The 14,879-nt window shown below is 52.9% G+C and overlaps 1 protein-coding gene across 1 annotated transcript; it reads left to right on the top strand.

Annotated features, from left to right (window-relative positions):
- The first annotated feature begins 247 nt into the window (after positions 1-247).
- ERRFI1 (ERBB receptor feedback inhibitor 1) lies at positions 248-14,528 on the top strand. The gene is made up of 4 exons (XM_082230235.1): positions 248-355; positions 9,472-9,656; positions 10,455-10,531; positions 11,928-14,528. The coding sequence occupies exons 2-4, from the start codon at positions 9,541-9,543 to the stop codon at positions 13,115-13,117; spliced, it is 1,383 nt and encodes a 460-aa protein (XP_082086361.1). The 5' UTR covers positions 248-355; positions 9,472-9,540; the 3' UTR covers positions 13,118-14,528.
- The last annotated feature ends 351 nt before the right edge of the window (positions 14,529-14,879 follow it).

The following is a 14,879-nucleotide window of genomic DNA, read 5'->3' as shown; positions in this document are numbered from 1 at the left end:
AAAGCTGCACCTGTTGAACCTGTGCGGGGGGGGAGGAGCAAAGGGAGGACCGCCAACCCAGAAAGTACCGTGGCTTTAGAGCGGGAGTGGGGGGAGCGGATGAAGCTGAACCTCCCTGCGCCGGAAATTAGAGCCGTTACCCTTTTAAGACTCCCTGGCGCTGGGCGGGGAGGAGGCGCGGCCTAAGCTCGGGGCCACGCCCACCCTTATAAAAAGAGGCTGCGTCTCTCGTCCGCCTTCATTGAGCCAGGAAGTCGCGGTCGGGAGAGGTGCTGGGAGATGGCAGCGGCGGCGCGTGCGCAGTAACGACGCCGCGGGGAGACGGGACATGTCGAGCCCCGGCGCTGCCCTACGGGTAAGGGCGGGACGCAGGCTGCGTGAACGGAGAGGACGTGAGGATTCGGGGACACGTGTAGATTTTTTTTTGATGGCGTCAGCATAGCCCCGGGCCGGGGCAGTGCGAGCGCAGCGGCGCCTCGCTGGGGCGGGCTGGAGACCTGGGGTGGCGGCGGAGCGCCCGACGGGGTTTCGCCTCTTCGTCGGTCAGATGCTGATGCTGCTGCCGCCGCCACTGCTAAGGGGCTAGAGCGCTACCCGCCTGGCCCGCCGCTCGGTTCCCTCCCGCCAAGGTTGGCCGGGCTGTGCCGTCCTGCCCGTCGAGGCAGCCTCCGCCTGCGGAAGGGCGGCTTAGTCATCCCCGCCCTGGAAGGAGGACCGGCGGCGGCTGCGGCGGAGAGGAGGGCGACGGGGCACCTGCCGCGCGCAGGTAGGGCGAGGGCCGTTGCCACGCAACCGCCCGGGCGGAGGCGGCGAGCTGCTGCCCGACGGGCCTCCCTGTCTCCTCTACCGCCTGCCCTTCGCTCCCTGGCCCGCTCCCGAAGGGCTTCTCCGGCGCACGGACCCGGGCGGGTCTCTTCCTGCCGCGGCAGGTGTGCATGACGGAGGAGCGCAAGCCCGCCCTCCGCGCCCCCTCTTTAGGATCGGTGCCTTCAGCTGCGGTGAAAACGTTTTGCACGGGATGCAGAGGAGAGGGACTCGGGGGACATCTAGGTCACGACGTCACCCCCCCCCCCTTCTTGTGCCTGCGCGGTGTCAGGCTCCCTTGTCGCCGCCTGGCTGGGAAACTGAGGCACTGGCAGGGAAAAGCTGGTGGGGCAAACGGCAGCCATTGTCTCACTGGTGCCAGCCTCTGGGCCGGGGCAGAGGAGGGGTCCCTGCAGCAGGAGCAGCTTCCAGGGCTGCGCAAGGTGGTGGGTGGCAGCTTGAGCCTGCCACTGAGCCCCAGGCCTCCTCTGCATCTTGGGTTTCCATGACATTTTCCTTAGAAGCTGGTGTTTTCCTGTGATCCAAATGATAGCAGCCAAACATGAAAGTGGGAGCGATTTCTGTGCCTGTTTTCCCTGGCCTTGGAAGCTTGGTGCTTGCATGTGTGCGATTTCTTCCTAGGTGCAGATAGGGCTGTCCTGGTTGGTCCCGTTGGGGTGACTGTTAACGCCGGTTACGGTTAGGATGTCTCTCAGCCCCTGCACATGTCTGCTTGGACATGAGCATCACGAAGGTTGCTGGACCTTACTTCCTGTGTAAGTGCATTGAGGACTACAGCCTTAAATCCCTAATTTTTGAAACATGGTGTTGCACCCTGGCTGCTCCTCAAGTGGTCTTGTGCACAATGGCCTTTAAATGGCTTTGACCAGCATGCTACTTCATCTCTGCCTGCAGGTTTTCAGTTCTTAATATTTGCTGGGATGTGGTGAATTCTGCACCCCCGCTGTTTTATAGAAAGGCGCGTTTCAACAAGGCAGAAGGTAGGGTCAGTTCCAAGGGGGCAGAACAATGCGCTTGAGGCCACAGGGCGTTATATCTGGAGATGGTTCTGCTACTGTGATGGCCCTTCATGCAGCAAATTCCCTTACTCTTGAGAAGGCACATTTGCTGAGGGGCACTGTTGATATGTGTACTTGTGTGCACTGCTTTTTGTGCTTGTTGGACTCCCAACTCGCAGCAGCTGGCATGACCAGTGGTCACTGAGGGATAATGGCAGCTGGAGTTCTGCAACAGATTGCTGAGGGCACCATGTTGGTTATTAGCTCAGAACTATTCAGATAGGAAAGGGGGTGGATTTGGGGATTTAGTGTGTTCCACTTCCGTGTGCAGGAAACAGAGAGTGGTCAGCCTTTCCATCGGTGGGCAAAGGCCCCTCAGGACTGGCCACTAGCCTGCCCATGTTCTCAAGTGTGCAAGCACCAGGCTAGTTGAATGAGAAGAGACTTTGGTGTAAAATTGCTTTGCTTTATCTTGCTGAAATCTGTAAGGGGTGTGTGTTTGAAAGCAGCTGATGTGTTGAACCAGCCTCTATAGTTGGCTGAGGCTGATGGGACTTGTAGTCCAACAAATCTGGAGGCAGCAGGCGGGCGAAGGCTGATCAATCTTTTTCTTTAATGGTTTTGATTCTGGTCAGTCAGAGGGAGAGGGAGGCATCTGACAACCCCCTAACTCTAAAGGGGCGAAGAATCTTCTACTGCTTCTTTGGCAACAAATGTGGAGTCTATTATCACTGCTGTCTAATGTGGGAGCTCTCATAAGTTGTCACGTCCAGGACACACACACACACACCAAGTTTCTTCTTTAATTGATTTAATTTTTTAAAAAAATTCTCAGCTAACAAATTGCATCTTCAGAGTCAATCTGACAAAGATGTTATTCCCTCGCCTCTTCAACCTGGAGGGTCCAAGTTGCATTTCTTGTGCAGAAAATACACACTTGCCACAATGCACTTCCCCAGTTTCATTGTGGAGATGTAAGCATCTACAAAGCGGGTTGAGTTCTGTTGTGTCAGATATGCTATGTCTGTTCCAGTTCTTATCATGGGCCAAAGGTGATAAACTGGCCTCCAAACATCCTCTATTTATGGGGGGGGAGAGAGAGAGCTTTGGGCATCAGTGCTTCTCAACATCTGAGATGCCAAACTTCTGAGCTTTGGAGGTAACTTTAAGGCTCATATCACAGACAGGACAATTGCAGTGGAGATTCCTCCCAGAGGCAGGCCAGGGGGGAGATTTGAACCAGGGACTTCAGAAGTCAGCCTCTTAGCTGTGCCTCTCCCTCCCAAGCAGCCCCCTTCCCCTTTTGGGGTCATTTCCAGGGGTACACGCCATTGTCAGGACCCATGTTCCCAGGGTCCTCCTGTAAGCAAAGTCCAGCCTTAACCCCCACTGTGCTCACTACTCAGTGCTGAAAATGCAAAAGGAAAGGGGGCTCTTCTTTCCTAAATAAGGGGTTCCTTGAGACAAGGTTGCCACCTTTACAGGCTACGGTGGGTTTCAGGCGCTTCTCAGCTCCCAAGAAAGAAAGGTCAGCTTTGTTGCCATCCATCCAGCAAGGGATTCCCTCTTGGACTCACCAGACCATCTCCCCATTCCTCGCATGTCCTCACCACCCCAAATCCTGGTCTCGCTTTGCTCAATTCTTCTGCCTCAGATGTAAGTTTTCTTTCTGCAACTCTGAGCAAACCCAGGGCTCTCTCTCTCTCTCATAGGTTCAGGGGGAGGGGGACCTACCAGAGTTTGGAAGTATGTGCAAAGTTCAGCGTCCATGTAGGGAGAAGTCAAGGGTTTAGGCCTTGTGGGCTTGTTTGGCGTGCGAGGATATCTGGGGAGCTCTTCAAAAGGCACTGCAGGGCAGGACTCCATGAAACATGAGTGTCCCTTCCTATGGCAGCATCTTAGAGTTGGAAGGGACCCCGAGTGGCTGGGGAAACCCAGCCAGATGGGCAGGATATAAATATTATTATTATTATTATTATTATTATTATTATTATTATTATTATTCTGTCCAGGCCTATGCAATGCAGGAGTCCTGAATAGGAATCGAACCCATGACCTTGGCATTATCAGAACTACACTCTAACCAACCAAGCTAACCTCAAGGGTAACTGACGTATTTGAGTCCAGTAATGTTATCTGGGTGCATTTTCAGGAGTTTCATGGGTGGTGTTGGTTGTTTTGCAGAATTTAGCTTTTCGTGACCGAATTTTTGCCTCCATTGTCAAACTCTCACCATCTCCTCCGGTCTTCTTTCTCGGCTGCCTTTTGCCTTGATCTGTGCAGCTGCCCCTTGGCTGTCAAAATCCCCTCCCACCTGTGCATTTCTCCCTTGAAAACTCAACTCCGCTCCCTTTGGGGTTTCTAGGGCTCTGCTCCTTCTGTGTCCCCAGGCAGTCGGATGTTTCTGTGGGTCAGCCTGTTCCATATGCTCAGTATGCTACATCTCTTCCAGCGTGCAGGAGACATGCCTTGTGCCCAGGCCCATAGGCCCACATGCAAATGCCCTGTTGGGTTCCTGAGCATCAGACATGTGGACCAGGACACACCTGCTTCCCCTTTCACAATCGCACCCCTCTGTGTGTGAGTGGCTTCCATCTGTGATGGACTGCAGCCTGCAATATCCCTAGCAACTTCAGGAAATAGAGGCTCTTGCGTGTTGGGCAAGGTCTTGTTAGGTTTCTTGTGTTGCTCTGCAGAGGCAGGCAGTGTTGTGGAAGGACTGCTGAGGAGCTGGAAGGTATAGTTGGACAGCCCTGGGCACTCGCAGCTCACAAGACTTCCCCACCACTTCTCATATTTACTCCCGAACCTGAGCAAACAAACAATCAGGTTTTCTCTGGATTGACATATGCTCTGATTTATTGCTTAAAGATGAGGGCTTTACTGGGCAAAACTGCTCAGACCTAGTGCCTAGGAAGTGTGGGCAAAGCAGGAATCTGTTTTTTTATTTTACTGCCTTCCCTTGACACTCAAAAGTGGCGAGCAAGCAGCCTTGAAACACTGCAACACCCTCCAGCATTTGCAAGCAGCACTTGGAGGGGAAACCACAGGAAATTATAAACGCAGAAATTGAGCGGCATCAGGAAACTGGTTTTTTCAGGCTCTCCTCACCTTAAGAGTCCAGGGGTGGGGGAACGGAACAGGAAGCCTGTTGAGGTTTGTGTTGAGTGGTGTGGCTTGCTGTGGGCGGCTGATCCCTTCATTATTTTAAAGAGTAGCAGGACTGAATGGTGGTACGGAGGGGAGGGGCTAGCAGGCTGCAGCTGCAGAAGCCCAGGTGTCTGTTGCAACCTGGAGCCCCGGATGTCCTGGCATCATCTACCTGTGAGCAAAATCCTGCAAGGCTGACGCCACTGGAGATTACGTAAGGGGCTGCACAGCACTCCTTTTATGAATTCTAGGAAGGACATGGTACGTGCTACTTGCCAACAGTCCAGTTTGCACTGGCGGGGGGGGGGGGCGTTTCCTCTTCCCTCCCTCCCTCCCTCCTGGGTTTTATTGGGATCTCAGGAGCGTGTTTTGCGAAAGTGCCTCTGAGTTCAGCTCTGGATAAATCTCAACAGGAGGAGGAGGAAATGACGTCATGTGGTTGTCAAGCAGGGAAGAGCTGCAGGCTGGGTTTGATGAGTTGGCTGCTGGTAATGGGTCCCTCCCTCCCTCCCTCCCTCTTTGGAGATTTACTCATGATACTCAGTGGTTAAGCAGGCAAAATTAGGTTACCACTAGAGAGAAAGAGAAGCAGCAGCTGCCTCCACCTCCACCTCCTCTTCCTCCCTGTGCAAAAGGCAGGCTGGATAAATGCAGCTCTTGTGTTCCCCCGAGGGCAGCATGGCGCCTCTCCCGGCACCCTGGCTGAACCACAGGAAGGAATCCCGGGTTTTTTTATCTTGCCAGCCACTTGCTGTGGCCGCAGGAAGGTTTCTTGGCTGGCTGTCCTCTGCCTGATTTTATTTTGGCTCTTCATGCAAGATTCCCAACCACCTCCCTACTTTGCAGATCTCCATCTACTCCTTTTATGCGTTGACAGGGCCTTTGAATATGTTTCATTGGATTCAAGCAGTTAAAACAAAAACCCAGTGCTGTAATAAATGCTACAGTACAGTGGTACCTCGGGTTAAGAACTTAATTCGTTCCGGAGGTCCGTTCTTAACCTACAACTGTTTTTAACCTGAGGTACCACTTTAGCTAATGAGGCCTCCCGCTGCTGCTGTTGCACCGCCGCCGTGCAATTTCTGTTCTCATCCTGAAGCAAAGTTCTTAACCCGAGGTACTATTTCTGGGTTAGCGGAGTCTGTAACCTGAAAGCATCTGTAACCTGAAGCGTCTGTGACCCGAGGTACCACTGTACAAGCAGCCAGTTTAAAGCATCCTTGACATAGGTTTAGATTTCAGCTGACTCGCAAGTCATTCACCATTCATCCTGCCCAGTTTTTTCGCCCCCAAAGGGGACCTGAGATACGTGGCTTCCGGGAATGTCTGTATCCCATTGGTGGGAGCTGGTGGTCAGTGGTGTGGACTGGGAGTTGCCTCCATGACTGCCCTGAGGGCAGCTGAAGCTTCTCTGAAACTCTGGCTCTCATTAAGAGAGGAAAGAGGCAGTGGCTGAACCCCAGGGCAGGAGGAATTGGAATCGCCTCCTGGGAACCTGGCAAAGAACCTTCCTGTGCTGCTTTGATGCCGCAAAAGGACAAAGTTGTTATGGACTGACTGCCTGGACACTTCCTCCCTTCCCCCCCCCCACCTCATGTATTCAGAATTTGGACACACAGCGGCTTCCTTCAGGGCTTTCAGCCTTCACCTGACTGTGCGTTTTTGTGCTGCCTCACTTTGGGTCCCATTTTTGCATTTTCTGGGCCATAATCCAATTTGTAGTTTTGGCTCTCCCTTCCAAAGGGGAAGGCAGAGCCTGGGTGCCTTCCTCTATGTTCCTTTGCTTTTACTGTTAGGCTTGTCATCAGCATCCCGGGCGCTCGTCAGAGTAGCAGAGGTGAGTCTCTGCCCCAAGGAGGTCACAATTGCAGGGAGCAGCCACTTGCCCCTCTCTCCCTGAAGAAAGTTTTGTTTTTCCTTGCAAACTTATAGGCTGTTTAAAAGCCCTCTGCACTACCTGCCTCAGTGACAGTTTCCGCATTAATTTTGTGGGTAACTTGTAAATCCCACCCACCCATCCCCCCATTATGGTTGCATAACTTGAAACTCCAGGAAGTGCACTCGGGGTACTAATTTTGTTGCCTTCTAAAAAGAATTAGGTTGGAGTAACTGGAAGCATTTGCTGCAAATCCCTGAACTGTGCCCTGCACCCAGGGGGTATGCATGCTGTTATTTAATGATTTGAAAGCGAACTCCACATAAGGCACCCATATTTAGCACCAGAAGTCAGCTGCTGCTGCTGCTGCTGCTATGATGATGATGATGATGATGATGATGAGAGCCAGCCTCAGAATCAATAATAGCATTACCACCATCCTAATGACGCAGCAATAAAACTGCTAGCACATTTGCAAAGCTAAGCAGGGCCTGGTATGGTTTCAAACTGGATGGGAAACCGTGTTTTGAGATTGCTTTATTGTAGAGGGTTGGACTGGATGACCTTAGGCAGTCCCTTCCAGTTCTGTGATTCTGTTCCTCCATTTTGGTGAGCTTTGGGCTGACTTCCTTCCCTTTCTCTCTGCCCTCCCCCCATCCCAGTTTGGCTCTTATAGCATTGCGGGTGCCCCTTTCTTGGTGGCTTCCATTTGTAGAAAATGGGTTTACGTCTGCTTCACTTTCTTTTGAGGAGGGAGGAACTGGGCCATAAAACCATCCCCAACCCCACCCCACCCACCCACCCCCACTGCAGCCGCCAGACTCCTGAAAAAAGCCAGGGAGTGGGAGGATCTTTCCGTCCTCGCCGATGTGCTGATGGCAGTGGAGGCTCTGCATTCCAGAACGGTTTCAAAACGAGAGCTGGTTGCACAACACCCCTGCGGGCGCTGCAGGGGGCAGGCTGGCACAAGGTGTTCTGTGCTTTCCAGGTTTGGCACAGCACACGGAGGGATTTTCATATAGCCTGAGCAGGAGGGTGCAGGTGGCCTGAGCCCCACAGCCTTGGGGGGGCAGGCAGCGGGGCCATTAACAAGGGTCCTGGGGAGTATGTCCACCTCTTGGCTTTCGCAAGATGGCAAATGGGGTCTGTTTGCCCAGAAGGTTACCTGCCCCATCTCTTCAGGGTGTAGTGGAGGGAGGTTCTTATGTTTACTTTGGTGGGCCTGTGCCTTGTGCTCGAAACATACAGTGGTACCTCGGGTTGAATACTTAATTCGTTCCGGAGGTCCGTTCTTAACCTGAAACTGTTCTTAACCTGAACCACCACTTTAGCTAATGAGGCCTCCTGCTGCTGCTGCGCTGCCTGAGCACTATATCGGTTCTCACCCTGAAGCAAAGTTCTTAACCCGAGGTACTATTTCTGGGTTAGCGGAGTCTGTAACCTGAAGTGTATGTAACCCCAGGTACCACTGTACTTTGTATTTTGCAATATGCTGATATACCGCGTTTTGATTAGAAAGAAAGTGCCAATTTGCAGTGCCAAGAGGAGGAGAGGCAGGGAGCGGAGTTTGAAATTTGCCATGCACTTTTTGTACCTGTCTATAGGCCACTTATGGCCAAGGGAAGATGCCCTGGCACCAGGATGGCCCCTGGTGTCTCTGCCGTCTGGAGGCACATGCCTGGGGATCCTTGGATCTTGACTGTTTTCCAAACACTAGCAACACATCCTGTAGAATTCCATCTGTTATTTTTAATCTGCACAATCGGAATGAATTTCGGGAACCGAAAAGTCGTATTGAAACATGGCTCCCTAATGGGGACTAGGCGTTACGCGTTGGCAGCTGTAACCCTGGTTTAAGGAGCTGTTTGGCGCCTAACTTATATAGCTGGTTAAAATATCTGAGAACTGCCAAAGGAGCGCTCTCTCTTTTTCTTATACCCTTCCAAACCCAGCATTATTTAAATCAGCTGGAGGGGGGGACTGGGTGCAGGTAGCAGTGCTGGGAAGGAGTCTGCACTGGGGATATGGGGAGCCGTAGCCACTTCCGCACTCCCTGAATCCTACCATCACCAAGAGGCTCCCTTGAAGCTTTAAATCTGGGCTCGGGAACTTGAGGGTTTGTGGACAAGCGACAATGGGAGCCAGAGCCCAGCAATGTCTAGATGTCCATTCGGGTTCCCCTATTACCCTCCCCTTTAAACAAAACACCAGGAGACCTGACAATAGCGTTTCCTGCATATGTGAAAATGTTTGCCTACTCTGAGTGAGGGCAGTGCTTCCTGCTGTCGCTCTGAACAGGCTTCGTAATATAATCATGCCAGGGCTCAAATCGTGGTGTGTCTGGGGGAGGAAGGGTAGCTCTCCAGGGTTCCCTCCCAGCCTTCACCCAGAGATGCCGCTGGGGATTGACGCAGGAACCTTCTGCACGCCAAACAGATGCTCTGCCACTGAACTGAGCTACAAGGAGGGCCTTTGACCTAGAATTGCTACACAAGCCAGCTTCTCCTTCCACTGGCTGTTGTGAGCCTTGAGAAGTTCTTCCTGGGTTGACCCTGGACCTTTGTTGGCTCTGCCGCATGGGACTAACACACCCTTGTTTGTCTGTCTCCCCCTCTTTTAAAGGCTGCTGAAGTAGCTGGCTACCTGGCGAGGACAGTGGACTTCTGAAAGCGCAGACGTCAGCCGAGCAGCATGTCCACAGCCGGCATTGCAGCTCCAGAGATGAGAGTCCCCTTGAAGAGCAGCTTCCTCCACAAGGGGCAAGGCATTGGGAGCCTCAAGCCCTGTTGGGGAGGCCATTTTGAAAAGTGAGTCTTCCTTCAGGGAGGGTACCAGATATTTTCTCCCACTCACATCACTGCCTTGCACTGTTCTCACCCTGAAGCAAAGTTCTTAACCCGAGGTACTATTTCTGGGTTATGGCTGTCCCTGCTTCACCTACAGATACCCTCCTTTCTCTCTCCTGGTGGAGTATCGGGTCAGGTTTAAGATGCTGCTTTTGACCTTTAAAGCCCTTTGTGGCTTAAGGCCCTCGTATCTACGGGACCGCCTCTCCTGGTATGCCCTGCAGAGGTCCTTAAGCTCCATGAATAACCATAGTTTAGAGGTCCCGGGCCCTAAGGAAGTCAGATTATCCTCCACTAGGGCCAGGGCCTTCTCAGTGATGGCTCCGACCTGGTGGAATGCTCTGTCCCATGAGACCAGGGCTCTGCAGGATTTAACTTCCTTCCGCAGGGCCTGTAAGACAGAGCTATTCTGTCTGGCTTTCAATTTGAACTTAGCCCGATCTTTTATTCCCCTTCCTCTTTTTATGAAGATTACCTGCTCTGGGATCCCACAGCTAATTCTCCCCTGGTCTCCTCGCTGGCCCAAATAGGACGAATTTAGCCAGCTAGCCCTGGTGATCATCTAATGTTTATTGGATGGATTTCCCCCCTAAATTGATTTTTGACTTTTGAATTTATTGTTATTCACGTTTTATGCTGTTCTTTGTTGCATCAATTAAGTGTTTTAAATTTGTTGTTAGCCACCCTGAGCCTGGTTTTCTGAACTGGGAAGGGCGGGGCACAAATAGAAATTATTTATTTATTTATTTATTATTTCAGCCCTTTCTTTAACATGGAGCCCGTAGCAATGGCCTACAATCTGAACTCGTCCGCACAGCATCACTTAACGTCCATTGGTAGGTACCTGGCACCGCCGTCGACCTCATATTTATTTGTGTTGCAGCTCAGAGCTCTTCAGTTGTGACTCCCCCTCCTCCTTCCACTAGCAATTTGGTTCCTGAAGATACCTGCTTTTTTTTTTATTGAAGAAGAGGAGGAAGGTTGGCAGGCAGCAGAAAAACCAGCAGTCTTGGCAGCCAGAGCACTGGAGTACCCCATGCTGTCTTGCTTTTAATAATAGTAATATTAATAAACAAAGTAAACCAAGAATAAGGAGCATAAAGAAATATTGTTACAGCAAGTTGAAGGCAGCATTGCCATCGAGTTTGTTGTTCCAGAAAGTTACAAAAAATCCCACACCATTCTTTCCATAAACTTGTTAGGATAGTTTGTATACATTATTTTGTAATAAGTAACCTTAAGCATAGTTATTGCAGACCAAATCGTATCAGTCCGTTCAGATATAGTAGGAGAAATGGCTTTTGCCCGCATTTTTTAGCTGCAATCTTAGCAGCGGTTAATCGGGTTTTGAACACTGTTTCTTGATCGTTTACTGGAATAACGTGTTTTAGATAGCCAAGCAGAAATATTTTCGGTTCCGAGGGCATATGATGTATGATATCCTAACACATCGGAGATACCGGCCTGAACGGATTTCCAGGGTATTTCTATTTGAGAGCAGTTCCAAAAGCTGTGTATGTGAACTGCTTTATTTAATCCACGTCTCGCAGCATTTATCCGATCCTGTCTGTCTATAGTTCAGTTTATAAGGTGTTAAATACCATCGAGCAAAGCTTTTAAAATAGTTCTCCTGAAATTATATTAGAACGGAAGTTGTCCGAAATCCAGTTCCATTCTTTCCTGACCGTTCTTTGATCTAAATCCTCATATATGTTATAAATATTATATGCATTTATATCTAGATCTGATTATATACATGTGTGCATCTGAGTGCACAATTGAGGGTGAATGGCTCTAAGGCTTGTGATACCTCACCCAGCGGTGCTGAGAGGGATGGAGTCGAGGAGGGACTGTGCCTGCTGCTTTTGCCATGTCTGTGAGGCTCCCAGAGGCACCCAGTTGGCCACTTTGGAGGCTGGGCCCTACTTGGGATCCATCCAGCCCCTTTTAATAGAATTGCAGAGTTCTCAGGGGACCCCAACGACCATCTAGTCATCTAAGAACATGGCAGAGGAGGTGGGGTCTATCCATATCTCCTAGCCAGTGGGGCCTCCATGTTCAAAAGCAGTCTACCAGTCTTAGTAAATGCCATGTGCTGGCAATGAACAGCCGGGGGTATCTGGCTTTCTCCACTCCCGCAGCCACGCTCCCCCCCCCCTTGAGGAAAGTTGTGCATGAGGTGCCCTGTGTCTTGAGATTAGCAACTCACCCTTCTTTCCCTCTCCCTCTCAGGCCACATTTCAGACCCTGATCCAGCACAGAACGGTGGCAGCGACAAGCCCAGCCCCAATGGGGAGAGGCCAGAGGATCGCAGCCTGGTCCCCGCCTTTGGCAGACTCTCCCTCGCCGCGTCCAACGAGGCGGCTCCCCCAACCCCCACCAAGGGCGGGCCGTTGTTCTCCTTCCCCCCGGCGCCTCCGGGTGCTGAGCGCAGCACCCGCCCGCTTCCCCCACTGCCCATCCCGGAGGATTTCGTGCACGACGACGTGGACCGGGAGGTGGAGTTCCTCACCAGCTCCGACACGGACTTTTTGCTGGAGGAGTGCAGCGGCCCTGCCTTCAAGCCCGCCACCTATGGCAGGCGGAGCTTCCGGGGCTGCGGGCAAATAAACTACGCTTACTTCGACGCCCCGGCGGGATCGAAGGCGGAAGAGCCTCCCTCCGCTAAGCAGAGCGGGTGTTCGGCCGGGGTCTGTGCTGCTGCTGTTGCTGCTGCTGCTGTTCCTCCACCTCCTCCTCCTCCGGCTCCCACGGCGCATCAGCTCCACCGCCGGTTGCGTCGCTCGCATTCTGGGCCAGCCGGGTCCTTCCACAAACCGGTGGTGAGGGTCTCCAGCCACTTCCGCCGGGCGTCTCCCAGCTCGGACGACGACAAGCCCGAGGTCCCGCCCAGGGTGCCCATCCCGCCCAGAGTGCTGAAGCCCGACTACCGGAGGTGGTCCGCCGAAGTGGCTTCGAGCGCCTACAGCGACGAGGACAAACCGCCCAAGGTACCCCCCAGGGAGCCTCTGTCCTGCAGCAACTCCCGCACGCCCAGCCCCAAGAGCCTGCCCTCGTACCTCAACGGGATCATGCCGCCCACCCAGAGCTTTGCCCCGGACCCCAAGTACGTCAGCAGCAAAGCGCTGCAGCGGCAGCACAGCGAGGGCTCGGGCAGCCGGGTGCCCTGCATCCTGCCCATCATCGAGAACGGCAAGAAGGTCAGCTCCACCCACTACTACCTGCTGCCCGAAAGGCCCCCCTACCTGGACAGGTACGAGAAGTTCTTCCGGGAAGCAGAAGAGGGCAGCAGCCTGAGCGCAGAAGGGCAGCTGCCGCCGTCCCTCTGGCCTGAGGCTCCGGAAGGGGAGGCAGCCAGCCTGGCCGGGATGCTCAACGTTCCAGTCAAGCGCAAGCATTTGCCCTGCATGGTGTCTCCCTAGGGAAGAGGGAGCCTCACAAGGAAGGAGGCATCGGGGAGCTGGCCACAGGCCTTTCGAGGATGAAAAGGAGGGGCAGAAGCCCAGCCGCCCAGCCCTCCAGCTCCCGGAGAGGAGCAGGGGGGAGGCCCCTCTGTCTGGTGCTGCAGCCGCTGCCTGCGTTGGGCTCGGCTGCCTGGCCCTGGCGGTTCTGGTCCAGGAGAGGACTTGGAGGAGGACTCGAGCGTACATAGCCAGCATTGGCCAGTTGTCATTCAATATTCTTAGAGCAAACTTGCATAAGTAGGGAAAGAATTGCACTCTTGCTAACAGGACAAGCTGCTTCGGCTGGAAGCAGAAGAGAAAAGAAGCCCCATTCAGTATTCTTTTTTCTGCACAGTGGTGGTCACAGTGTGTTTCTGCCCCCGCCCCCTTAAAAAAAAAACCCCTTTCTGCCAATATTTGCTCTTCTCCCACTGGTGGGGAATCCCAGCAGGAATTATCCTTGCGGTGGGAGGAGATTGGGGGGGCGAGGGCGGCAGGGAAGTCCACCACCCATTTCTGAGCTTGCCTTAGTTTGGATGGGCTGTTCCACATGTTTTAGACTTTTGGTCTGGGGTGGGGAATCTTGCCCCCGGTTCCTAATCTCCACCTACCCACACCCGGCCACTCAGATACTTGCCACAATTCAACTGGTTCTCCTTTACCCACAGCTTCTGGCTTTGATGAAACCTGAGAAGGACTTTTGTGCGCTAGCTTTTGTGGGTTCCGCGCGACTGTGTGTGTCCTTGCAGTTGGGTAGCTGGAGCTCAGGCTGAACAGCACCCTGGGTGAAGCAGCAACCCCCCTTTCCCCACCACCCCAATATTTTAAAAAATGGGACCAACTTCTGTTCTCCAGGTGGCGTTTGGAGTGTTTATGCATAGCAGTGAGGCCCAAGCTGGTCTTGAGTCTGTCTTGTCCAGTGTTCTGCAGGATGGTGGAAGAGGCTGGGCATTGCCAAGTCCTCTTTGAAGGCGGCCCAGTCAGGGTTGGTGAAGGGTGTTGCCGTCTCTCTCCCCACCCCCCTTGCACACCCACACCCACACACTTCGACTTGTTCCCGCAGGCCCCAGGGGGACGGTGCTTTCTGGCCAGGGCCCGGCGTGGCCTTGGCTTTTTCCCGGCGGATGCAACTGCGGTTTACAGTGTAAAATAAAGTTTGCTTGGGAGTTCACCCCTCTGAAACCGTCTGGGAAGCTGACTTGGTTCTAGTACAAACTCTAAATGAAGGCAATGTTCACATTCTGGAAATAATATTGATAATAATGCACTGAGAGAGGTCCTGCATCAGGTGTACAGTATTGAGGAAGAATGACGTCGTTCACTTTGTATTTTGGAATATTTCCGTGTCTTGGATTTTAATAAAGTTATAATGTACTTATTTATGATAACACCACCTCGGCTGCCTCGTCTTGTGTGGGGGCTCTGCTTCCCTTTCGCAAAAGCGGCAGAGCAGCGAGCTCTCGCCGCCTCCACCTCCTCCCTCCTGGTGCATTTTAGGGGTGCGTCTCCTCGTCTCCCTGCGTTGGCCAATGAGAAGCTCCCTGGAATCATGCTATGCAGCTTATCAAGATTGGGCAGCTTGCCACCGGTGCTTGGTTTCCAGAGCCACCCAGCACGTGGGCAGGCAGGATGTGCAACTCCCAGGGTGTTTCTTGACCTGTCCTGCGTTGTAATTGTGGTTTCTGGGCTGGTGGCAGGGGTTGACACTTCCAGGACAGCTTGGGTGGGCAAGCCCTGAAGT

The sequence above is a fragment of the Podarcis vaucheri genome, assembly GCF_965113315.1.
Source record: "Podarcis vaucheri genome assembly, chromosome: 7".
Lineage (NCBI taxonomy): Eukaryota > Metazoa > Chordata > Lepidosauria > Squamata > Lacertidae > Podarcis > Podarcis vaucheri.
This window is presented reverse-complemented; position numbering and strand designations above follow the sequence as displayed.